Source organism: Phasianus colchicus, chromosome 5 (assembly GCF_987193195.1).
Source record: "Phasianus colchicus chromosome 5, bPhaCol1.hap1.1, whole genome shotgun sequence".
Classification (NCBI taxonomy): Eukaryota; Metazoa; Chordata; class Aves; order Galliformes; family Phasianidae; genus Phasianus; species Phasianus colchicus.
In genome coordinates this window covers 28,764,521-28,791,468 of record NC_143440.1, presented here as the reverse complement: position 1 = coordinate 28,791,468, position 26,948 = coordinate 28,764,521, and the positions used below count along the sequence as shown (strand labels likewise).

Below are 26,948 nucleotides of genomic sequence, written 5' to 3'. Positions count from 1 at the left end.
CTCACATTCCCTTTTGAAAAGCATAGATTTACTAGGTCTCTCCCAAAACCAAAAGCTTTGCTAGGGTTTGGCAATTATGAAATTGAGGACCCATGTGGTTTGCAAGAAGCCAACTGAATGGAAAATTGGTTCATTGGTACACTCCGAAAGTGTCTGCTGTCCCCAGCATTGTACAAGGAGACTGTGGATATCACCTAAAAGAGCTATGAAAGAACTGATTACCAGAACCATTGGAAAGCCCTATCTGTCCTGTGAAAGCTTCCTTCTTTTGTTGTCACTTTAGGATGGAAAAGATGTTCTAGAATTCAATGGACCTTAGAGATGGAGTGAGTAGAGCAAGGGAAGATGGAAAATGTGCAAGGTCCTGCAGGACCACCCTTGTAGAGGAGCAGTGTAGAACATTTGAGATAAATGCCAGCTGTATTCTCTTTCACCAGCCTCATGTTAACAGAACCATGAGCTATGTTTTAAGAGTGCTGTATTTCTGTGTGGAGAGGGTGAATAAAAGCTGTTATCCTTATGTTCCTTTCCTCTTTGTGATCCTCACATTTTTGCATTTTTCCAGGCCACCAAAATAAGGTGGTCAATGGAGATCAGTGAGTGCATTTTGTGGTACAACTCAGAGGTGTCTTAGCTGTATTTTTTCAGGCTTTTGAAAGGCATGTAAGTAGTCGGAAAAATCTCCTGGTAGAATATCCCAAGGGTTGTCTGTGAATAGTCAGGAAAGAAGGATGAGCACAGAACTTACCCTCACAGCCAGGGAAGAGATGGAACAGTGTGTTTAAAAAGCAAAGCAGCCTTCAATCTCTTGAAGCACATGAGAGAGGAAGATAGAAGTTGGCACGTGAGTGGAAGGGCATTTTTCTTGTTTCATCGGTTGTAATGCAGGGAAACATGATCCTGCTGACACTGTCATTTTCCTGCCTTATCTTGTTCTCACTGAACAAGCTCTGATAGCACAAAACTGCAGTAGGTCTCTCTGCAGTTGGGACCCTCAGATTGCATGGCATAAGGCTATGTAAGGCAGCATTTCAGCAAAATCCTTCTGGGAAAAATACTGACTTCAGAGATAATATCACCCTGTAGTCTTCCCCTTGCCTTTCAAAGCAGACTGTGGAAAGGAGCTATCTCCTGACACAGATGTGGTGGGAGTTGTTTCTTTGTCAAATATCTGAGTTCCGTACACTATTGTCATTGAGTTTCTAAACCCTGATCATTTTGCCTGGCTCAGGATAGGTGTCCAGCAGTGAATGCTAGTGCTCCTGTTGGAGACAGTTCTCTTTGCCTCTTAGTCAAGTGCTAAATGTTGCTGGAAGAAGTTGCTGTGTCGTTACATGAAGAGACTCATCACACTGCAATCTTTCTCTCCCCTCTCCTACTCTCTAGCAGTAGCATAAAAGAGGAATGGTACTCTAATTAGGTAGCCCAATCTGAAATATTACTTACCTGCCTGTGACAGGTTTCAAAGGCTTTCTGTTTGGTGTCCTATAACTAATTATACACTTAAATTACTGTAAAAATGCTGTGCTTGTATAGACGAGCCAGCAGGGGTAGGCAAACTCTCCAAGAATTGCTCTGGTAGTTGTTCCAAGTACAATTAAAAACAGGTGTGGAAGTGAAAAATAGTTTCCCAGTAATGTTAAGGCTCCAGTGGAAACACCTATGGCTTCTCTTTTTATTGAAAAGCATTTCTCAGCATGGAAAGAGTGTAGCAAGAAAGGAGAATAGGGAAAATGAATGACTGTGTTCAAAGACAGGTGGCTTATCTCAAAGTCAGGTATGCCACAAGCTAGCAGCGCTTAGAAGTGATGTGAAATAAAAAAGAGGAGTTGCAAGAGGAAAGCCATGGACTCTGGGTAGCTTCCTCACAAAGTCACAAAAGCAGCATCTGAGGTTGAAAGTATTTCTACTACTAAGGAACTGTCCTGATGTAAAGAACCAAACAGTGCTCCATTTTAGTGCTAAACTTTCTCTGCTCATGCCAGAAGCTGTTGTCATGAAGGTACTGCACAGCTACAGCTGTCATACTGTACATGGCAGCCAGATGCATTAGGAAAATCAGATCCCAAAGTCTGGAAACTTAAATCAGCTCAAATCTCTTGAAGACTTCTGGCTGTGTTTGCAAGGAGGATGCCTCAATTATATAGGATCTGCTGGAGCTTATCAGCCCACGTGAGGAGAGCAGAAAAGACCAGAGGAGGTTTGTTCTGCCTCAGTTCAGCTCAGGGTCCTATCCAGCTAACTGCAGCTCTAATGTACAACCTGTGCCTGAAACAGGGACAGCAATTCCTCTGGCTCTTCCAATGAGCAAATTGTTTTATATCACTTCTCTAAGTAGACTGTTTGCTACTTGAAATACCTATGGGGAAGAAAAACATGATCTATGACCATCTCTTTTTTAAAATATAACAGCTTTTAAGTCTCAGAAGACTGAATGTCATCCCTAGACTAAACAAATGGAATTCTTTCAGCATTTTCTCATAGATCAAGTTTCCTAGACCTCTGCCTGTTCCCTTTGCTCTCTTCTGCACTCTTGGCAAATGGCTCACCTCTCTCTCTAAGGGCACTGCCCAGAGCTGGATGCTGTGCTGATTTAAAGGCTCATAAGTCATCAGTGCCTGTTTTTCCTATATGAGGTCCCTGTCACTACATCCCACAACTAATTGTGTTGTTTGCAGCATCATAAAGTTGAAGACTTTTTTTTTTTTGTGGTCTACCTAAACTCCTAACCATATTTTTCCAAGTGTTATCTTGTCAGTAATTTTTTTTTCATGCATTGGATTTTTCTCTGTGGGTTGCTATGCTTTGTATCTTTGTAAGTTGTGGTCATACTGATTGCGAACCATTTGTCAAGATGACTTTGAATTTTTTCCTGAATTTTCATCTGCAAAATGGATGTTCCACAAGCCAAACTGATCACTTACAAGAATTGATGCAAGACACATCGGATGGTCCCTTTCAGTACAGAAAAAAATGTTTCACAGGGAGCTTCATCCTCCTGGAGCATGTTTTTCTTAACCTGCAGCTCTGGGCAACAGTCTCACAGTGATTGTATGTAGTGCCCATTTCCATTGTTTGCTTCTGAGAATGACATAACTTATAATATGCTCTACTGAACTAGGATTTAATCAGAGCTCCATTTAATGCATTGCTTATGGTCACACAAATGATTTAACTTTTTTTTTTTTTCTCCAGGACTAATGTACTATAGCCATAAAAAATACTACTGTCCTCTTCCTTCTATGCTTCTGCTAGTGCGCCTTGTCTCGGAGCTAGGACTATGAGGGCTGCTTGACAGACAGGATGGTGGTAAGATTCCAAGTCCTGTCTTGAAGAGAGTTAAGGGCTGCTGGGACAGGTAGCTTTCATCTGGCATGCATAGAGCTTTAATCCCGTGTGGTTTGGAAACTCTGGAGCAGGCTCCCTTCCTACCTGTGCTGTATGTAATGCCCACAGATTCTGCACATGTTGTCCATTTAAGGGCAGCTTCTACCTTCATCAAGTTCACTCTGATCCATGAGACAGGCTTCGCTCCTTCAGCTCTTCCTCATCATTTCAAGCTTGAGGTAGATATGAATAGATTTCTCATCACATTGCATTGGAGGGAATGCAGGGCAGCTTTAGTGCTTTGAGCAGAATGAAAATGGCATGGGTGAGATGTGTTCCTGAATAGCTTAAGTTTAACAAGCCACTTGGAACAATGCATTTGTAAAATTATAAGCCACCTGTTAAAGCTTCACATTGTACTTGTTCAGCACTGGAACAAGTAATGACCTCTGTTTCTTCTGTAGTTTATGCCTTGAGAAATGAAATTGAGTGAGTCCCAGGGTAAAGCAAGGACTGCTAAACTGGTGCAGTGTGGGAGCACCTGCAAGGTTTGGTTTTTTTCTTTACTTTTACATTAGCCAGAATACCCTGGAAAGACCACAATCCCAGACAGAACAGGGTGGAGTGGGTAGCAGTACTGATGACTAACAGAGGTGAGGAGAGATTTATGCTGTCCCCGTGAGCCGTGTTTGTTCAGCTGGCATTGTGCTCCTAGTAAACACAGAAGGGGTTGTTTCTCTTCCTCCACCCATATCCCTGCACTGGGGATAGGCAGCTGGTGCCTATTCATTGCCTTACTACGGTAGTTCTGCCAGCCTTTGTGAATGTGTGTACCAAAGGCTTTTCCAATTCTCTTTTCCCTCCAAAGTGGAAGGGATGCTGATTTGGGCTGCTGTTATAACATGTGCTGAACTTTCCCTTAGGAGTGAGAATGTGCTTTCTGCCTGCGGCTTCTGTATGCTCCATATTTGGGCTGAGGCACCTGTTCTAGAGTGGCCTCGAGCCCTGTTTATATTACAGCTCGCTTATGCAACATGAATGCACTTTAATGCTGGTACAGAGGATATGCTAAAATAAATCATTCAAGGTTCCTCTTCTCCACCAGGGCGATGCAACAAGCAGCTAATCCAAAACAAAAATCAACCCCATTTGAATTAAGCTTCCCTGAGAGACTGGCAAATGCTTTCTTTCACCAGGAGGAAAACAGAGGCAAAAAGACACTTAGTCCTTGCTTTTGGGTTGGTACAGGATGTGAATAGGAACTTGGCACTAGATGTCCCTAGTGCTGCCTTTTATTCTGTACTACACTAGTTCCTGATGCGGGAGGGACTCAAAGTTGAACAAAAGAAATTTGGGAGAGATATGTGTGTGATTTTTTTGAAACCGGATTTTGAAGTCAGGTCTCTACTGCTGTGCTAACAATAGGGGCTGGTCAAGAATCTTTCAGTAAAAGACCTTGTCCTCCCCTTCTGATGAATGCTCCTTCATGAAAACTGAAGCTTTTTGTGGGAACTCCATGGGAAAAGTTTCTCTGGTCCAGATGGAATTTGTGGTCAAAAGAAGAGAGAGAGGAAAAGGGATGTAGGTCTGCCCTGTTTGCAGAGTAGCCAGCAGCTCTGAGTTAGGCTATTCACAGAGGTTCATTAGGGGTGGAGAGAAGCATGGAGGGAGGTTACACCCTCTGTTTTGCCTCTGTTGGAAGGAGGACTCCTGTTTCTTAAGGATGATGTAGGGATCTCTCCAAGGTAGTTGGTTCCAGTGCTGTAGCTACTCACTCTCTCTCTCTTTTTTTTTTTTTTTAATAATAATAAATTGACTACAGATGATCAATATTCAAAAAATAACTGTGGTTGAGTGGTAAATCTTCCTTGTGTCCCACCCTAACCATCTCCAGCATCTTGCAGCCCTGGGATCAGAGTTTGGTCTTTTGCCTCCGCCAGCAATGGGCTCGGGCAGCTGGGAGCTGCCTGGACCCGGAGCAGTGCTTCAGCTGCAGCCAGCCCTGCAGGCTGAGCATGAGAGCTGTCAAGTACAAGCCTTGGGTTCAGTACTGCTAGACATCCTCCCTTCTAACTCTGTAAGGTAAACAAACACCCCATCCTTTTAATAAGCATCTTGTTTATTAGACAGACAGGTGAGTCCCTTACCTCATCCATCATTTTTATTTATTGTGCAGACACTAGATATATTCTTGAACGTGTCTACTTAAGGGACCAGGCCTGAGAGGCCATTTTATGAATCTGACCATGTATTTCTCTGAAAACCATTACTGGAAGAAAATGATTGTGTAAATAACTGAGTCTACAGATGTCCAAGCTTTGCTTTCCTGCAGTAGCTCGTGGCTTCAGAGATGCTACTTTTAGTCATGTTTCTAGGAGTGTTAGAAGAAGCCAAGGATAAGAAGCAGCAAGTTAGCATTTTAGAGCTGAACTGTTAAAGTAAAATGGTTATTTTTGCAGTGATTCTCTCTTTTGTGCGTGCATGTATTCCCTATCTTTATTTCACTGTCATTGGATTTGTTGTAAAGTGGATTTGTTGTCAGTCAAAGGTTTTGTAGCCCAGCATGAGCAAGCTGGTGAGTTCTACTCAGCCGCTTGGCTGATGGCTGTCATAAGTTAAAGCAGGGATGGCAGGAAAAAAGGGAATGTGACAGCGCCTTTAAAAAAAAAAAGTGTAATGTTATTGTTGGTTCTGGAAAAGCTGTTTGTCTCACACTGACTTGCTGTCTTAAATGTTCCTCTCTCTGTTTAACATAGGGAAGGAAAGAAAGAAAGCCTTTTCTCTGTATCTTTCTATGTCTGCAACCATTAACTCAAACAGGGCGTAAGTACCCTGCACATGCAATAAAGATATGCTGCATTGTGAGATGGTATTTTAATTTCATACCTGGCATTAAATCTGGCTTGGCTGTAGGCTTTACTTATCCTCCATAAACTTGGCCTTGGAAACAACAAAGATTCCAGTAAGCAGTCTGACTGGAATGGGCTGACTTCAGTGTGCTGGAGCCAGGGTAGCATTCGATGGTTCCTTTATTACCAGTGAGGCTGTCTTTAGGGTGACAATGTGTGTGGTTCATGCCAGGTCCCATGCTGGGGAAGCTGATGCTATGGATTTCCCAGCTGATTTTGCTGGCTGTTGGAATATACCCTTGCTATTAATACTCATGTTTGTTTTTAAAGGAATTAAGTGCTGTTAGAGTGATAGCTTGGAGGAAAGAACCTCTCCAGGGGCTAGTGCTAGTTAATTCTGTCTTCTGCCTGTTAGACATATGGCACCAAAGGAACTTTCCACGAAGCTGTTGTCAGAGCCACCGTTTAATGTCAATGTATTTGCAGTTTTGATCCCCTCTGGCTTAGGGAAGATAGAGTAGATCTGGAAAAGGTTCAGAGAAGGAGCAACTAGGTCAGCTGGGACTCTTCAGCATGTAAAAGACATGAAGCAGGAATCCATAAAGCGGTGAGAGGCAGGGAGGGAGAGACTGCAACTGGTTGTTCACTGTCTCATCCTTCAGAAGAGCCAGGGTCGGCAAACAAAACTGGTTGGAGCCAGGTTTAAATCACACCAAAGTATGTGCTGTGTTCCACACACAATATGCAGTTGAGCCAAAAGCTAGCTGCGGGGTGTCATAGTCAGTAAAAGTTTATGAGGAGGGATGTGGGAAACTCGTGGAAGCAAAAAATTATAGCTACTTTCTAAATGCAAAGTCCCTCTCTTTCTGCAAGTTTCTGATGCACAAATGGTTGAGACTGGAAGAATATATAGGAGAAATAACTCTATGCTTGTCCTGTTTCTTTGATATCCTCTTAAGTGCCTACTTTTGGCCACATTGTAGATGAGATAGTAACAAGTTGGGCCCTTGGTTTGCCACAGCATGGCTGTTTTCTGTTCTTCAGGGTGCGGTGGAATAGATGAAACTTTCATAGTGACTACTTCCATATGCATGCTAGCAAAGCAAAACGATCTCTCTGCTACTTCAGCTGTGGTGGCATGGTTGCTAGCAATGGACCACTGGAAACTGATGACGGTGATGGGTTTTGCATTGTTACATCTGTTTGATGTCAGCTGAACAATACCAGCAAGATGCGTTGCATTTAGCCTTTGAACACCTTTCAAAAAGGAGTGGCTGGCAATTATCTTCTGTATTCTGGAAGATAATGCCCTGACTTCCATTCCCACACATTTATTTTAATATGCGCAGACAAATTCTTGCCATTTTTATGGCATAGTACAAAAACGTCTGTTTAAGTTTGTACATTTATTCTCTGTGTAGTTTACATAGCTCACTGGAAATATATATGTAGTATAAAGTACTAACTCATTAAAAGAGACTACTTTCTTTCCTTTTTCTTAATTCATTTCAATAAAAGTGACACATTTTGTCCCAACACATACACACAAAACGTTGATATTTTTATCCAGAGCCATTTTTAGCGCTAGTTGTGCAAGACTCAGAGGGCTTGAGAGATCTTAGTTTCAGTGTGTGCTCTCAGGAAGTTTCGGGATTTAGATAGAAGAATTTCTGGAATCTGCATCTATTCAGTAGGAGGTGTTTTTGTTTTGTTCTGCTTATTACATGAAACGATGGCAGTCAGTCCTGGCTGCGTGGACACTCCTCCTTAGCAGCGAACCGAGGCGCAAATTGCCATCAGGCAGCCCGCAGACGCGGGGCCCTGTGCTCTGAGTGCTTTGCTGGGGAGCCTGCAGCCCTCTGCTCAATGCGTTCTCTGTCCAGGCACAGCTTGGGAACAGTCACGGGGCCTTTTTTTCAGATGTGAAATCTGTCAGCAAAATGAAGTCAGCTTAAATATCAGCTGAGGCTTGAGCTCCCTTTCACTATTTGTTGACTTTATCCCCCTCCTGCTCTTTCCTGATCAGGTTTCTCTCTGCTTGAGTCAGACTTGCCAACACTTAGAAGTTTTTAGTCTGCGTTTCGGTCGTACGGATTTGTGTATGACAGAATTGAGGTGCCCTTTATATTCCTGACACGCTGAGGAGAGGGAGACCACTCTGTGTCTTTGAGACTCCTTGTGTTAGCTGCTACAGTTCAGTCTGGTACCCAGATCACGGTGCGCTCAGGCAGTGCAGAACTGCTGCCATTTGTGTGTGACACCTGCTGCCTGTCCTGGCGTTTGTGGCCAAAATATAAGATGGAGCCGATGGAGTGCAGACAGGCAGGCAAAATACAGGGAGACAGCGAGTGTTGCTGGGTCTGTGCTGAGCCTGTCCTGGGGTAGGATGCTTAGGTAATGCAGGGGAACAACTGCAGGTTTGGGATGAACCCCTGGCATCACTGCCTGGCAGTACTGAAGCATTTTGTGTATTGAGAGTGGGAGATAGCTCCTGGCGTTGGCTTATTTGAAATTAAAACAACAACAAAATAACAAAAACCAGAGTAAACCAGAAGGGAAGAAGAAAGCTGGGGAAGGACAGAACTGTTACCACTTCTGGCTTTCATCACTTTCTTAATCATTAAAGTCAGCGGTTGTCCTTTCTTTTTTCTTTTTTCTTTTTTTTTTTTACCCTAGATTTCATATGTTTTAATCCTGTGATCATCAGCATTGACTTCTTTCTCTCCTACATGCATGTTTTTTTCCTTTCTCTGATATCTTCTCTGCTTTTCAAAGGTGAAGTTGTTTTCCTTCTCTGTAAAAGACCAGAATGTTTGAAGACTTCTTATTGAGAGCTTCTGGCTATTGAGATATATATATATATTCCTGTGAAATATTATCCCATGTACTTGATAAAGTGGTGTTAAAATATAACTTTCTTCTTCTCTTGGGCACATGCAGCCCTATCTCATTTAACAGCCTTCCAGGATGCTAAATGAGATAGAAGAATGCACTGCATTCTGGATAAATAGGTGGTGGGAGCAGGGCATGGCTACTGGCATCTTTGTGTAACTGAAAGCCATGTGTCACAAGTGAGGACCTCCAAGTATGCAAAAATATCACCTGCAAAAACTTACCCAGAGGCTGCAATTTCTTGCTCTTCCTGGTTTGCTGGACACGCATCAAACAGCATCTCGAATCCATAATCTTGTAACTCGTCTCTGATTGTAGGAAGAAGTTCTCAGCCCTGAAATCTCTCGTGCTCTAGGGTGTAGGAATACTGGTGTTTATTGGGTAGAAAGCACACTAAGGTCTGCTGTGGAGGATATTCCTGACCTGCTGAGCTGAGGAAGGTGATCTTTATTTGACATTTTTTCTCTATACACCTCCATCTCCTTCCTGTCTTTCAGAGAAAGTTCACTCCTGCGACCAGGAAAGACAGAGTGCCCTGGAGGAGGCCAGGCAGAACCCCCGTGAGGGTATCGTCATCCCCGAGTGTGCGCCAGGAGGGCTCTACAAACCAGTGCAGTGCCACCAGTCCACTGGATACTGCTGGTGCGTCCTGGTGGACACCGGACGCCCCCTGCCCGGTACTTCCACTCGGTAAGAGCTGTAAGCCTGGTGGGATGCCTGCCTGGGGGAGATGAGCTGTGAAAAATAGTGCTGCTATATCAGATAAGTTGGTATTTCTTGGGCAGTGTGCTCTGAGCTACCTTCCCTAGAGCTAGCAATGTGATGTACCATATTTGAGTGTCCTTTGTAGGAGTTGGTACACAGTAACTGCTTTTCTCCCAGAGAAGTATTATATAAAACTGCTTTTTTTTTTTTTTTTTCTGGCGTGCAGCTTTCTGGTGGTAGCAGGCACCAGTCCTTTGCTCAAAATACAGGCTCGTGTTACGAGGGGCAGAAACAGAAGTGTCTGTGTTGCATTATCCTCTGCTCTACGTTTCCATCCTGCAGCCACTTAGATCCTGGCCAGAACAGATTTAGAGCATTTCCCAGTTCCATATTGATAGATTTTAAGCAAAAGGTAAATTTAGCTTTTCAGCTGCCTTGGATCTTAAAATTTCCTTTGGAATATTTTATCATTTGGGATCCGGGAACAGATTGTGGTTCTGGAAAGCTACAGAAACAGTCCAGTAGGGGCTGGGACTTAAAACTCTGCACAGCACAGTGATCTTGCAGAACATGGACAGTTTTGAAAAAAAGCTCTATCTGTGCCCACAAGAGTTGGAAGAGGGCCTTTTGCTGTCTGTGGGTTTAAGCTGCTCCTGGGTTTCACAGCATGTTCCCACTCCTCTCTCTGCTTGCTACTGCTGCTGCTGGCTGTCCATAAGCAGACGTATGACTGAGAATATTTCTGCTGCAGGTTTATTTTTTCCCCTGTTGTGATAAGATGACCCCTTAGCAACCATCCGATGATACTGAAGTCATATCACATAGTTTAGCATCTTCTATTCTTTTCCAGCTATGAGACTCCAGTGTGTGAAAGTGATGCCAGATCAAAGAGTACAGAGATTGATGATCCATTCAAGGACAGAGAACTTCCAGGTTGGTAAAGAATGAGAGCCCATCTCTTCTTATCTCACCTTGGGACTCTCAAGAGGCCTACAATGTTGTTGAGGGAATTTCCCTCACTATACTTATTTTACCAAGGGTTTTATTCTGTGTTATTTTGGGTAACTGGAAGAGCCTGGGAGGCTGCTTTATTGCCTGTCTGCCTTTCTTTGGAAACATGGCTGAGATAGAATTGTTGGGAAAAAAAACTGGATGCCTGCACGTACCCTGGCTGAAAAATGGGCTCAGCATTCAAAACCTTTCTTCAAAGCTTGGCCAGGATAGGATCCTTTCCATGTAGCAGGGCTTTTTAGTAGCTTGATGATCTGATGAGCAATGATGGAAGATACAGATGGTAATTGTCAGTGGATCAGCTGGCTCCCTGGCATTGCAGGACAGTATTCCTGGTCCACTAAGGTCACTTATCTCTGACTGCTTACTTGGCTGGACTGGATCTCTCGCTTTCTACCTGACACCCACTTTATCTCCCATTGATAGTTGTTTTCTGTTCATCTTTCCCCTCTTAACAACATGACAAGCCATAATTTCCTATTTGTTTGCTTTGTTACTGCTAGGAAGAGGTGCTGGGCATAGGTGTCTGAGCAGCTGTTAAAAATATAATACACACATGCTTTGTTTTTAACTTCCCTCTGCCTTTGTAAGGTGCAGAGGGAAGGGCCTTCACTGTGAGATCAGTCATTGCTCTCCTGGGTGGGGAATGACTTCCAAAAACAGAAGCTACAGTCAGTCTCTTCTACAGTGAGGGAGCAGTAGAGACCAGAAACTCCACAGAAAAAGCTGGTAGCAATGGATCTGCTTCACTTTTTTCTGGCCCTTTCTAGGGCTAATGTGAAGTGAGTTGTCTCTGAACAAGTTAGCAAAGAAAATGAGATTTGTTCTAGATTTGCCTTTTGCATCTCTTGATTCTCCTGCCAGTTCCTGACCCTGGGCTCCATAGCTCTCTGATTAGCAGCTCTGCCCCCAGCAAGGCTCTCTACTACGCAGCTGCTCATTTTTACAAGACATGTAAAAATTTCCTCTTACATTTGAATGAAATTGGCCAATTGGTTCAAGTATTACTTTGGGGGGTGAGAGATCACCCCATTTAGCAAATCAGCTAAATGATTGCATTAAGGCTCATTTCCTTAGGAAATCATTGTAAAACAGAACAACCTGAGTTCATTTCTTCTCCCTACTATTTTCCCTTTGCTTTTCTGGTGCCTCTTGCATTTATTCTCTGTCTCTGCAGAACTCAGTGAAAATCCTTTGCCTTTGGACTCCCTATAGTTTCTTTCTGATCTCTCAGGAAGACAGAATTGTTTCTTCTTCCTTCTTCTGCACTACAGTTGGAAGTGGATGAGGGGATGGGAACTACATGAGGCACAAGAGGACATATGTAGGGTGCTCTGTAGCATCAGACTCCAGGAGAGTTCTCCTCTCAGCTCAGGCCACTTCTTTGTACTTTAGAGAACATTCAGCTCTGTGCTTGGATGTGTGGTTCCTATCCCTGATGGTTCCTGTTGCTAGAAATACCTTTGTCTATGAAGAGTTGGAGCAGGGGAGGCACGTATCCTGATTTGTCTGCTCCATGGTCTTTTGATACAGACTTGAGGTTTGTATTATTAGCTACTCTTGTATATAAAAATTCACTAGTGAGTCAGAACTACAGGGAATGAGAAAAGATGTTTTCTTTTACCTTTTCTATTTCTTACTAGAACTGAGCTTTTAGAAAAATCTCTACTTTCATTTGAGACATCTTTCCATTTGCGTTCACTTCTCCAATGGAGGCCCCTTACTTACCTCTTTTCTAGAGTCTTGCCTATCCTCCAGACCTTCAGTGCTTCAGGCAGTAGCATCCTTCTCCTGTATGATCCTGCACAGGCCAAGCTGGGAGAGACAAAAGTATGAATCTGTGCATACCTATGCATACCCTCTTCACAAACTGTGCCATGCTGCTCCCACAAGAGCCAGAAGAAAGAAGGAGGGAATGTGTTGCTTGCACATAGCAAATGGCAAGCCGCTAATTCCTGCAGATGGTGAGATGCTGAGGCCCCAGGGAGATGACTTCTAGCAAATGGTTTTTCAACCTTCTTATTACTGCAACAAAAAGCTCCTTTAAGTGAGTGGTCTCCTCTGGCTGCCATAGCAGCTTACCCATTACAATGCTGACATTTTCTGGACTGTGTGCCAAACAAGTGCTGAGGGGTGTGCATGTGTGTAATATGCGTAATATGGAGACAGGCTAGGGACTGTTGGTTGGCTATTGCAGAGAACAGAGACTGTAATGCTGCAAAAAGGAAGGAGTTTTGTCAGATCAATCTGCAAGCTGCTTTCAGTTGTCAAGGGATTACAGTAGGTTTCTGCTGCTATGTTTGGGGTACATGTGCTTCTCTGCTTGTCCGGGAAAAGCGGAAAGTGTTGACATTGCTACTTGCTGCTAAGGCAATACTGTTTTCTGGTGCTGCTCTTCTACATGGATAATTGGTAGTGAACAAACGTTTTGGGGAAGAATAAGGAAGGTGGTGATGGCTTCAGTGTCATGTTGTAGAAAACAATGGAATGGTAGGTGGTAGGTTTTGGACAGTGGCTGCATTCTTTGCTTCATAAAGGTAAGGAGGCAGAGATTCATGTCTCAGCTCTGTTGTAAGACTGACAAGAAGCTCCATCATTCTGGAGTTATAATGGTGAGTAACTGGATGGTCTCAGGACTAAGTCATGGAAATAGTTACCAAGCTTGTCTACAGTCTGTTTTGTCCAATTCCTTCCCAAATCAGCAGTTACTGGAGGCTCTTGCCATGTGATCACTTGGTCAGACATATTTCCAGCGCAGTCTGGACACGCAAAGAACTGAACTATTGTGGTAGCTCCTGGCAGGCAGTACTCTGTGCCTGGAGAGGGAGGTAAGAACAGCAGCGCTCACTTTGGCCCTTGCTTTAAGGAGCTTTAAGCTGTCAGTTAGAGCCTCAGAACAGCCGTATTTTTGCAGGAAGATGACCCAGGAGGTAATGAATTGTTTTTTAAACTCCTGTACAAGTGTTACCATGGGAACTCTGTCTGCCAGGCACTTCCAGCACATCCCTGTGGTTATGCTGGTAGGGAACTGGGAGGAGAGGCTGTAAAGCCAACCACATGATCTTCCTGCCAGATATTGTTGGTGACTGTGTGTGTGCTGGACAAAGCTGCAGGACAAATTGCCATGCAGAGGAACCCACTGAGAAATTCTTCTGCCTTTCCTGCAATGGTGTCTACGATGTTACAAACAAAGGGGGTTCTGACTGGTCCTTGCTGCATTGGGCTGGGAGACCAGTCTTGTGTGTTCTTGCATTAAACCTCCTCTTTTATTTTTGCAGGCTGTCCAGATGGGAAGAAAGTTGAATTTATCACCAGCTTACTCGATGCTCTCACTACGGACATGGTACAGGCTATTAACTCAGCAGCACCTACCGGCGGTGGGAGGTGAGTCAGAAAGCACTTGAGCTGAACGCACTAAGGTGATTGCTCTGGATGCCTCTGAGGTGGGAGGTGGGAGGGAGAGTGGTGCTCTGAGCTGATTCCCATTCATCTGGTTTGCTGGGAGAGGAGCTAGTGCTGTACCATCAGAGGCTGCCCTGTCTTGTCCTTGTAGTCTAGCGTGCTTGCTCCCACCCCTCCTCCCTGGCAGCTGTTCCACCATAAAGGTTAGTATAGCCCATTTGAAGTGTGAAATGAGAGCTCAGTGGGAGGAAGTGTCTTGTTCTTTTGTCCCCTGGTCTATGAAAAGACCTAATAAAATGCAAATGGATTGAAGAAGACCGTGTGGCCTAGTGGCTACCACAGGGAGTGAAGAATGTGAACGGAATTCTTGGCAGCACAAGTGCTGTGGTTTTGCTGTGGAGCTGAAGCCAGCCTGGGGATGAGGAGAGAAGCTGTTTTTCATGACCCTCCCCTCTGACCAGCTGCCTCTTCATCCCTCTTGGAAGGAGCAACAAGTCAGGCCTGTTGAAAGAGATGGGCAGAAGTGTGCTTTTCTGGGGAACTGGGGAAAAGCTGAGATCTTGTCTCCCCCTCCTGTTTGATGATAGGAAATCTCCTTAGTGCAGCAGCTGCGGTGCTGCAACGTGCCAGGCAGAACAGGCCACTGGGAATGGACTTTGTTGAGTTAAAAAAAAAAATGCTGTGTGGCCATGACTGGGCAAGGCTTCTATGGTTCTGACTATAAAAGGGGACAGTACTAGCCTACCAGACAGGGATGCCACAGCAAATATTGTGCTCACGTTAATGCAGATGTAGAGACGGAGGTACCTTTGTGTATGATGCTTCCAGCACATATTGTTGATACCCTGCTTCCCTCTTTCAAAATGCATGAGGAAGCAATACCACCTTTAAATTCTCAAGACAAAAACTTCCTGGGTGGCACCTTTGTGCCTCTTGGTTGCTGGATGGATTGCTTGTGAGCCCATATGTTTTTAACTTTGTGTTTGGACCTTGCAAATGAGGCCGGTTGCTGAATGCCTGCACATGGGATAGTCTGTAACCCTTCGAATTAGCAGTATATGCCTAGCATGTCTGTACTCATATAAACAGGATGAAAAATGCCCCAAGGATGGGAAATACGTTGTTCTCTCCCAGCCATAAGCATTCCAGTGTCAATTCTGTGTAATTTGCATGGTTCAAATACTGTGGGTGGGGGTGGCAGGAAGCCCCGGAGAGTATTTGATATTTATTTGGCATCTTTGGCACAGAAGCTGAAACCCAGCCAATGTAATCATCACTCTTAAAATAAAGCTTAATATAAACCAATATTGCAGAGACCAGAGATATATATGCCCCCACTGCTCTTCCATAAACCCAGCAGGCTTTCTTCCTAATGTTCCCCAAGTTTTGTGTATTTCTCAGCTTTGAATAGAAGCTTTTCTGGCAGAATTTTTCACTGCCCGGCTCTTCGCAGTCGCCACATTGATTTATTTTCAGCAGCAGTGTCAGCAGCCCAGTTGAAAGGGGAAAAAGTAATCTTTTAGCAGTCTGTCCTTTGTAAGGCGAAAGGCTGCTGCCACCCAAATATTCTGCCTGCTCACAGCTGTGATTAAACTCAGGAAATTGCTCTGGCATAAACTTCCGCGTGCATCAGTTAGGGTAAGTGCATAGCCAAAAGAGCCTACATCAAGCTTTTCCATCCATGTGCCACTATGAAACCATTTATTTGAGAAAAGAGAAGAAAAAAACAAAAAACAATTTCAAGGAATTTAACAATTGAATCAGTGCAGCTTTCATTTGGTATCAGTTTGCAGAGCTGGGAAGCCAGGAAGCAGTCTCTATGTAATGAGTTCTGCTTTCCAAGTTTCCCAGAGGGGAAAATGTCTAGAGTCCTCTCTTCAGGAACATCTGAAATTCTGCTTGGTGACCTGACTTTACTTTGGCATCAGAAATGAAAGCTCTTTTTTCATGAATATTTTATTTATGGGGCTAATGAACTCTTTTCCAGCCTTAACAACTAACATTATACTTAATTTACAACAGTGCTTATCCTGTACCTCCTTCACCCAGGTTTGTTGAGAAGGTGATACTGGAAAGAAAAGCTCGAGATCTGGTTTAGCTTAATGTCAGCAGAGACACTTACATTTGTGAGGCAAGTTTCTCTTATTGCAGGCTCTTCTCCATCTTTATGATAACAGTGGAGGGGAAGTACTGCATTTAAACACACACTGGCTTCCTCTGTAACCTACCTCTTTCTTTGAAGTGTTCACCATTTTTTGACCCTTTTAGAAGCTGAACAAATGAAGCCAATACTGAAAATAGTTTATTGTAAGCTTAAAAGTCACAGAGGACAGGCAAACTTGATACACACAAGCTGATTTCCCCACGTCAGCTGGCCCCGTGTATTGTCCTGTGAGTTCTAAATACAAAATGAGCATTTTGGGTATAAGTGTAGGTGGACTGAATGTAAGGCCTTGCTTCCAGAGCAGGGACAGAAATGGAGCAGTACCCAAAACCAAAAGTTACTGAAATGGATTGAACTGTGGATACAAGATTGCGGTGTGGGACTGTGGCAAAAAGCAAATATTTATCAACAGAGAGGCAGTTTTAGCAAAGAGGGGTTATTTCCATTTCTCTGTGACAGCAGGGAGATGGAACTGTCACACAATGTACACCTTTGGTATCAAACATTTAAAGAAGGAACAACACACAGAGAAGAGCCTTGTCAAAGTTTTTAAGGGCTGAAAAACACCTAAGAGTGAGAATCTTAAGGAGTTCAGGCTTCCATGGGATATTAGAAGAAAGAAAAAAGGATTGAAAGATCATTACTTAAAATCTGAGTGAGTCCATAGGGGCACAAGCTCTGCAGGCTCTTTAGTCTAACAGGGAAGGACATGATCAGCTGAATACAAACCATCTTGTGATCAACATTTCTTTAAAGCAAAGCTATTTGTAAGGCAGAATGAACTAATGAGGGCGGTGATGGATTCCCTCTCTGTAAGGCTTTCTTTTTGGGCTTGATACCGTTCAGAAATACTTCAGTCAGATCGAAGTTGTGGTCTTAAAAGTAAATTGATTCACAGTCTGTGCGCGTGACGTGCAGGAGATTGGATTAGCTGACTCTGCAGCTTTCAGCCTGAACCTGAATATGTGGGGTGAAAACTGCCTGCATTTGCTGAGTGTCTTCAAGACTTTACCTATGTATGCTGCAAAGTTCTCTATGGCTTTGCAATGAATGTGTTATTAATTTTTCTTTGGAGGGAAAGGAAAAATGTAAGGGAAAAAAAATGCTGGAGATTTGTATTTAAAACTCTACATAAGGCTGTGCTGATCTGCCTGCTTTACACTTGACACACACCAAAACAATCTAGTAGCAGCAAAGTGATGCAGTACAACTTGTTTGTTGCTTCAGGCAGTGTAAGTAAAACCTGATAAGACTTTTTTTTTTTTTTTTTTTTTAATTGGGCATGCTTAAAACAACCTTGTAATCCCTTATAGGTCTTGTCTCGTTTAAGCAAGTTCAAAGCTATTGATTTTAATTGAGTTACTCTTGCTTTACAATAATGTAAATGAGAAGAGAACTTCCCTTCGTCATGGCCCTGGTTTATATTATAGCAAAATAGCCAAATAGACTTCATTTAAGCTTTTGAAACAGAAAATCTCTGGTAAAATTCATTCTTAAGTTTATTACATAAACTCCAAGGCACGTCTTGTTACTGTATGTTTTCAAATTAATTAAGGGAACTCTTGTAGGAAATAGGTTTATTAAACAGTGTTTTGTATCATGCATAAATCCTATATAATAGAAGCAGCATTTTTTGTTAAAAAAAAAAAAGAGTTCACTTTAGTACATTTTATTCTATTTTGTAAGTCAGACATATTCCTATCACACGGGGCCTAAACTAGAATAGGTCAAAGGAGATCCCAGCTTCTCTCTACCGAATCTAAGAAACTATCTTTAGTCTTTGCTAACTTGGGAATAAATTTTAATTGCCAAAATATGCTCACTGTAGCTTGTTACATCATCAGGAAAAATATGAATGCCCTGTGGAGTCTTGGGTTAAAAGAGCAGCTTCTGACAGCTATCCTTATCATGTAACTCAGCAGCTGTGTGCCTTCATTGTAAGCTGCCAATTATTTCCCATGTAATAGCCCTAAAAGGTACTTCAGAAAATTGCCCCCAAGGTTCCCTTTCATGCTGTAGTTGAGCAGTTGGAAGCAGGCAAGTAAAGCTCAGCACATCTCCAGGGTGTTCTGAAGTTGAGCCATGTTTTAATAAAGATTGACACTTTCAAACAGTATGGGGAAGTTAATGCCCAGCTCCTATTGCAATTCAATTGAAGTTGGATACTGAACTCTCTTTATGCTTCTGTGGAAATTCTAGCCTAATTAAAGATATGAAAGAGATCGTGTAATAGGAGGATCTTTTAAAAGTCAATGAGGAATGAAGGGAGTTGATTTTTAAACCTCCTAAATGATTTACGCCACAATCTTCAGAAAAGTTGTGTTCAGAATGTTTCATACACAACTTAGCCGGAGGGAGGAGAGAAAGAAACTGGGTCTGTAATGAGAAGATAGCTTAGTTTTAGCTGTAGAGGAATTATGCATTCCTTGTAATGAATTTGGACTGCGCAGTAACCTTTTGTTTAGTCTGAACACAGCTTATTTTTTTTGTTAGCTTCTTGACTCTTTCCCTATGGGAAAGGGAGAATAAGAAAACAAATACACAATCCTTTTTACAATTTCATTAGAGTAATCCTCTTTGATTCAAGCCATGTTCCACAGTTAGTGCTTTTAGCTTTACAATAGACAACCTCAAGGAATGACAAAAGGAGACGAAGAAGTGGAAGCAGAGCAGGCAAGAAGAATCATGAATTTTACTTGTTCTGTTAAAACTGTTGCCACTTTCCATCATCACTTCCCCTGGGCACCTTGGTAGGCATCATTAGTGCTCTCCTGGGCATTGTCTGGCAAGGTCAGTCCTGATATTTCTTTGCATCCTTCCTTCATTCAGCTTAAGGCTTAAATGCTTGCAAAATAATGTCAAGACTTTGAAACTTACAGATTTAAATACTGTAGATAACCTGACTATAAGTATATGCCTTGTGTGCTGGGAGTGGAAGCTGGGCTTTTTTTCTGCTCAGTTGCTTCTGCTAGTAGTTTCTTGTTCATTGGTGCTCTTTCATCCTAGAATTAGCTCCCATTGGTTTACAGCCCCCATTTTCAGTCTAGAGTTAGAGATGTTAGCCTGGTCTTAATCCCCTTCCCTCCTCCTGCCTTAGCTGCTATTGTTGCCAATTAAAGTTTGTATTAGAAAGTAACGGATTTTGGAAAACCTTCAAACAGGTGATCATTTGCTGGGTACTTCAGAGCTTGCAACCTTGCTTTCTTCCAGGGGAATATTTTGCGTTTGTAGATTTTCTGTCACTGCAATAGTATAGAGAGTCTGTGCAGTGGGGCTGCAAGTGTGCAGGGAGCAAAGGATTGACTTCGAAAGGAAGGGACTTGGTTTTACTCCATAAAATGTAGTTGAGTTTAAGAGTACAGCCCAATGGAGGAGAATGTGATTGCACACTATACATGTTTCGGTATGTGTGCATTGTCTGACCTTGCTCTCCTGTATTTTACGCTAGATACCTTCCCTTCTTTCCTGTGCAGTTAATTGCTTCTTTCTTGCTAGGGACCTCAAGGGCTGGAAAGCATTATAGACTGCTTGCAAAGAGCGTGTTCAAGCTGTCTAGGTGGTATTTTGGCATATTCTTCCCTCTCTGCTCCAGAATTTAGTGCAGCTGCAAGAAGCACATGTCCATGTTTATTCATAGCTTCTTTGCTTTCTGTCCATACCCCAGTTAGACCAGATGATATTATGATGTTCTGTGGAAGTGTGTCTTGGCTGGAAAAATAGCCTTGTTAAAAGTAATAGAGCATTAACCCAGGTGTCTTCAGGCATTAGCCAGTGAAGAGATAAGTAAAGAGCTTCCCATGAGGGAGCTGACAGCACATTATACATGAAGAGGAGCAAAAGATTACTTAGACAAAACTATTCACTTGATAATAGTGAATTAGTAAGAAGGCTGAAAGAGCAGATTACCTGTCCTTGACTGGTAATGACAGACCTCTCTTCTCTTCCCTGTTGGGCTCTTGGTGGACTTATGCTGTATAATGGAGCTAAACTGTTACCATACTGCAACAAGAGACAGGTTCAGTGGATTTTTCATGTGACTGGTGTTGGAGTAAGTGATGTTTTATTGTAAGTTGAAAATGTGCAGTGGAGAAGCAGCCCAGCAAATTAACTTTGCATCTGAGAACTGATGCATTTCTCTTGCAACAACAAAGGAGAGGCAATAGAATAAAATTCCCCAAGAATATGACTTCAACCTCTGCACTGGCAGAACAGTTAGAGACCTCAGATACATTTCAGCTGACCCAGCACGGATGGTTGTTGTCATGGCACATCATCAAAACTAACTGGTTTAGCAATGCTGTGAAGTTGCTTCAACTCATGTTTCATGGATGGAAAGTAAGTGTCTTGCATGGACAGTCTTGAAAGTCAAGATATTTAGATGAATGTTGTAACCTCAGCATTCTCAGTCTATCATGTAATTGCACGATGCACAGGGAAGGTATGGCTGCACTGAGATGATGTGGATATTCAAAATCCTCCCTGTTCTGGGATTCTGGATTATCATCAGAAAGGGCAAGCAACCAGCTCAGGAACTGCAGTACTTTTAGGCCAGCCAGCAGGAAGTGGTAAAAACTTAGTAATGGCTCTATCTTCCTTCCTCCTACAGTCACAGAAGTTAAACTAATTCCCTTTAGTTCCATTAGCGTGCTGCTGTTTTCAGTATAAATGCTCAGTTTGTTTGTAGTGGCTAAGACTGATACATCATCACCTCATGAGTCAATGTATTTGTATTAGCCTGTGGATTGCCTTGGTTTTCTTTTTGGAGGTGCTGGAGAAAATCACGTTGCCTCTTCTAGTAACTAGGAGAGCTCCTCCTTGATGTGTTTCTGAAAAAAGGAAAAAAGACAAAAGGAAAAAAAAAAGACCCTTTTAAATCCTGCTTTGGAGTGTCTCTTCAGCAGGTAGAGAGAAGCCAGTGCTCCTGTCTTTCTACTGTCAGTGCTAGGGGTGCTCTTTCCCTTTTCTCCATTTCTGTGGCTTGAGATCTGGGTCTTCAGAAAACAAAGGTCAGAGCCATGGGCAGGCCAAGGCGTGGACCAAGGCAATCTCACATGCAAAAACTGGGGTTGTATTCCTCTATCTCAGCAAAAGCAGAAGCTCCTCTCTTGCAATACAAAACTTCTGGTTTTTCCCTGTGGCTGTTGGAAACATGCAAGTCTTCAAACGATAGCCAGCTCACTTCCAAAAGGGAGAGAGGCCAATGACTGTGTTTATAAATGTCATAAAAACAAGCCACAGGATGTGTTTTTATTCTCTCCTGTCATCCTGTTCTTCATGTTGAGTTTCAGGGCTCTAAAAAATCCAGGCACTCCCTTAGCTTCCTGGGGAGATTTTTGCAGTTTCTACTTGTCCATAGGTAGCTCCAGGGGCTTGCCTTGTGTTTTGGCTCCCAAAACTAAGACAAACTTATTCCCAATCTCTTCTTCCTCCCACGCAGTGTTTATCCCACTGTACATTGACCAGATGCTGTGACTGAATGCCAGGCTGCTTTTCAGCTAAGATTTAAATGATGAAGGAGACATTCTCAAGTAAAAACTTGTGAAATATGTTGTGTAGGTTATTTACCTCTTTCCAGTGTGTAACTTTATTCTGGGGGGGTGGGGGGGTCCAGATGTTCCCAGATAGCGACTACCTTTCACATTACTGATGTGCCATGATTGTAGGTTGTGATTTTCTTTTTCAGGCTTTGTAGCTGCATTGTAGAGGCAGAAGGGGTCATATGAGAAGGTCAAAAGGATTTTCACCCTTCCAGTTCCCAAAAAAAGAATTTTTCAATGGCCATTTAAATATATAACCCACCAATTTCTTAATTAAGGTTGATGATAAGTCTTAAAATGCATTTTATAAGGTACATCTTAGTGAAACTGAACCTGGGTTCATATTTCCCTAGCTTGAATGCCTAGAACTCACACCAGAACCTGGCTGCCTGCAGCACACAACTGTCCCTCTCCCATCGCTGCGGAAGGAATTAGGCAGCAGCTGGACGTGTCTCCTGGAATAAGTCAGAGCAACCAGTGCCAGTGTAGCATGTCTGAATGCCTGTCCACTAATTTCCATGCCCTGAAAAGCTTTATGCTTCGGAGGAAAAAGGCTCAAGTCTCAGCATCATTTTAACTTTTTTAATGATACATTCATCATTTGGAGAAAAAACAGGCTACCTTAGAGAGCTTAAAAAAAAAAAAGAAAGAAAGAAAGAAAAAGAAAAAGAAAGAAAGAAAAAAGAAAAAAAAAGAAAAAAGTCTTGTCTAGAAAGGATTTCTTCCCTGATTCTTTGTATCACAAGGAATATTCTTTGTATCATGAGGAATAACTCCTTTCCTACTGCTGGAGAGCACCTCATAGCATGTAATCAGTATGACCTACTGCCTCTTCAGTAAGGACCTGAGATTGAAAGGCAGTGTTCTCTACTCACACGTCTTCAGCTGAGGCTGTTCCTCCTCTTGTCCTCCTGTCTGATATTTTTTGTTGTTGTCCACAGAAAGAAAATATGAGCCAAATAATGTCAAAGTTGTAAGATCAGAATAAGTAAGAAATGGAGCACACTGAAGTTGCCAGTTCCATAGTATTGTTTTTAATGGATTTGTGGTGCTTGTCTGCTGTGGAATTCTTGTGTATAAATCAACCACATGAAAAGCATTAAATATGCTGCAAATACAGCACGGGAGTTCAGATCATATAAATAGATACAGCAAGAATGTTTCATCTTGCCAAGGACATTTTCAAATAATGAATGCGTCTTGCATTAAATAAATTTGTTCCCTTTCTGAAGCCTAGATGTTGCTATCACAGAAACTACCATGGCAGCTGGCATTCACAGCTCTCACATTGGTAGCTCAGGGGTCAAAAGGAGCATGAAGACTGCTTTTTGCCCTCCAAAGGGGAATCCTTTGGAATTAGGCAGTTTCAGCAACTGGTGTGAAGAGAGACAGAGCTACTGAAGGTATCAGTCTCCCAGAATCCCTTGTTACCACTTGTTAATGCTAAAAGACATTTTTAGATAAAGTTCCTCTCTCTCTCTCTCTCTCTGAAGATCTCAGCTAAAAGGAGAAGATTGTAAGACTTGTGTATTTATCCTGCTTTACACAAGTCACAGTATGTGGCTCTTCCATGCACGTGACAACATTGGTAAGAGCACCCACTTGTCAGGGGCCTCTGCTTTCTCCCCTGCAGGTTCTCTGAGCCAGACCCCAGCCACACGCTGGAGGAGCGAGTGGTACATTGGTACTTCAGCCAGCTGGACAACAACAGCAGCAATGACATCAATAAGCGAGAGCTGAAGCCTTTCAAGCGTTATGTGAAGAAGAAAGCCAAGCCCAAGAAATGTGCCCGACGTTTCACTGACTACTGTGACCTCAACAAGGACAAGTCTATCTCACTTCAGGAGCTGAAGGGGTGCTTGGGAGTCAGCAAGGAAGGAAGTAAGTGGCTTTCCTTCCCCATTCTGTGAGAATAAATGTCTGATGTAGAGTTACATTAAACTCGGGAATCAGTTTTATCCTCGGTAATTAAAAAATGCCGCATTTTGCATGAGACAATGAGTGATTAATACCCTGCCATGCAGCTGTAGTTCATTATTTTTATGGCTCTGTCTTAAAGTCCTTATCACAGACCTTTGTGCTAAGAACTAAATGGATACAGGGCAAAAAGATGAGCCTTGCCCAGAACCCTGCTTATACTGTAGAAGTCCTTAGAAACTGCAGTTCAGTTCAGGACCTCTCTGAGTAATACACTGCTAACAATATTCTGTTGCCTCAACCATGTAGGTTGGATGATGTATGAGGCAGCACAAACCCAGTCCTTCTCCAGAGGCCCTGTTGACTAACAGAAATAATATTTATTTTCATTGCTAAATCTGGCATGCAGGAGAGGGGATGACGCAGAGACAACAACTCAAAAGGAAAGTGCAGGACTGTACTGTTGGACTTTTTCAGAGTTAAATTACATTTTAAGACTGGGGGAGAATTAGGGCATAGGAATAGCTGTTCTTCCTGTCTAGTGGCTGAGCAATCGGCCCACCTCCCTTCCTTTTATTCCTCTTTCATTTTCACCTCACCTTCTATTGAAACCTGGACCAAACTGATATTTTTGGAAATTCTATGAATTGAAACCTTTCAACCCATATTCAATAATTATCAGTCATTCTTGACTATGGGCAGATTTGCTTGGCAGGGGAAGGTAAACAAGGAGATTCCAAGGGACTAATTTCCTGTGCAGGTGTTTTGGTTGTGTGGACAGCTGTTGTTATAACTGTCATGCTGGTTGGGAAGGATGGCTAGCTTTCTTTTTCCAGTCCTAGCTTTTCCTTAGTGCTTTCCTCAGGTGTAGCATGCATGAGAAGGGAATGAGTACCGTTGAGTGTTGAGAAGTTTCTTTTTCTGGGTATTTTTTTTTTGCATATATCTTGATTATCATAGTAAGACCATTGTATTACTTGTCAACTGTGAGAAATTTTAAGCTTTCCTAGCTCAGTGGAAGTTTTTTTCTTAGTCATTGGTACTTTACTGAGAAATTACATACCAAAATAGCAGCTCTGTTCCTTAATTTTATTACCTTCCCACTAGATGAATATGCCAAATGAGTTTTATTGCTATTTGGCCTGGAATAAGACTCTCTGGAATCTGCTGCCTTGGCCCACTGACTGTTCAGAATTTTTATGGAAGGGGGAGAAAAAAGGAGAGAAAGAAGAAAAAGAGAATCTTTAAGCTCAAATGAAGGGGAAAGCAAGGGAGTTGCTGTGAGTCCCTGATTCCCAAAATGTTGAGAAGACAGCCTGACCTTTCCTGGTTGTCCCATTATATGAGGACAAGATTGTGTGCAAAAAAGGGCTCCAACTTTGTTTTGTCACATAGCTCCACATGCCTACTAGAGGTTTGATAGTTCTTGAGGACTGAAGTTAAATGGGTAAGTTATTTGGAAGGAGAACTCTTAAGAAAGGACCTACGGATGGCTAGAGAATGATGAGGGATAACAAGCAGTAGAGGGAGCCAGTGCAGGGAGCAGCCCACCAGCATATGGGAAAAAACAAGTGAGAATACTTGGAGTACACAATATGGAAGTTTGTGATAGACTTTCTTAAAGGAGTAACGAATTTGTGAGGCGGTAGATAATGTTTGCTCTGCCATCTATTTACAAGAACCTCTAAATTAAGAAACAGCCAGTAATGCCCTTTTTTACACGTCCTCTTACATCAGAGCATGGGTTCATGCAATCAGCCAGCTAGTCCATGTATTTCTTCTCTGTGTTTCTTACTCTATACCATGGTATCTGCACATTTGCTGCGGCTGAGGTCACTGTTGGTCCAAGCCAAACACTGGTTGGGAAGTTTCTGTTGTAAGCTGCCAGTCAAATTAATCTAAAACTTTTTATGGAAATGCTTGTTTCAACAAAATCTGTTAGAAAGGTTGTTCTGATCTGAATTTGGATGAGAAGGGCTTGAAGGAGGGAAGGAAAGTCATTCTTCCCCTTGATGTGCTTCATTACTAGTGAACTTGCCTCAAATATTCCAAATTGTGGTTGGAATCCAGCAGCATAAGGACTAGAAGGAGGTGGGTCATCATTCCTGGTGAGTGTGCCTCCTGCTAAGCAAACTGAACACTTGCACTGATTTTGAAAATAAAGCCTAAGTACAAATTTTGTACAGTCTGAAATGGTAAGAAAAACAAATGTTAAGGCTTCTGCATTTTTGTTAGTTTTGTGTTGGGTTTTTTGTGTTTTGGTTGGGTTTTTGTGCTCTTTTTTTTTTTTTTTTTTTTTTTTTTTGGAATCAGTTTCACCCAAACATGGAAATAGTGTTGCTTGGTGGGAGGACAGGGCATAGACAAATCAGTAAAGTTACATGTCTCATGGGTAAAAGGAAGCTTTATGTGGGAGGATTCATCTGCAATGTTCGTAATGACAAGCATGAATTTGAGCTCTTTCCAGGTTAGGATCAAATCTGTCTGAGATGCAGAGTTATATCTGTCCTCCCCTCCACAGCAGGTTCTTAATCTTTGTGGTCACCCATGATGTGGGTGCTGCTACTAAAGAAAGAAGGAAAAATAATGGACAATCTAAATGGCTGAATTAATTCAGTGGTGTTTGAGACCCGTCTAATCAGTACCTGCAGAAGTGACTGATTTTCTTTGTGCTTGGCAGACTTCTGGGAGTGAAAATACTCCATTACTTAGGCAAGCGGTTGTGTGGGAACAGGTAGCAGGGAGTGGTCATCTCAGAAAGGCCTCTGAATTGATGACAGTAGGAAGCTGATGACAGTCTGAGAGCATGAGGAAACTGTAAGGTACTATTTGCTGAATGCATTTAAGTAGTGACTGAGTTAATAGAACTGAAATTCAGAGTATATTTAGTTGAAGTTAGATGTAGATTGGGATGTAAACAAGCTCTGCTGATTCAGTGCTTGGTTTTGTTTGCTTTGCTCAGATATTCCCCTTTGGAGTTCAGCTGGGATGCTATAGTTTGTCTCCTTTAATCCTGAGGATAAGTACCAGTTGGAACATTTGTATTGTCTTGACATGAGATAGGATTCCTGAAAGTGTGTTTCTTCCCCATCAAAAGTGATAGGTTTGCTCAGTGAGTCAGAGGAATTACTTCTACCTATAAAA

At 42.5% G+C, this 26,948-nt stretch overlaps 1 protein-coding gene across 5 annotated transcripts in view; it reads left to right on the top strand.

Annotated features, from left to right (window-relative positions):
- The window catches only part of SMOC1 (SPARC related modular calcium binding 1), a 125,964-nt gene that overhangs the window by 90,405 nt on the left and 8,611 nt on the right, over nucleotides 1-26,948 (top strand). For all 5 annotated transcript variants that reach the window (XM_090141129.1, XM_090141127.1, XM_090141126.1 and 2 more), the window contains exons 8-11: nucleotides 9,566-9,758; nucleotides 10,624-10,706; nucleotides 14,063-14,168; nucleotides 23,521-23,768. In XM_090141129.1, the coding sequence (XP_089997255.1) occupies nucleotides 9,566-9,758; nucleotides 10,624-10,706; nucleotides 14,063-14,168; nucleotides 23,521-23,768 (630 nt within the window). The remainder of the gene's footprint in view (nucleotides 1-9,565; nucleotides 9,759-10,623; nucleotides 10,707-14,062; nucleotides 14,169-23,520; nucleotides 23,769-26,948) is intronic.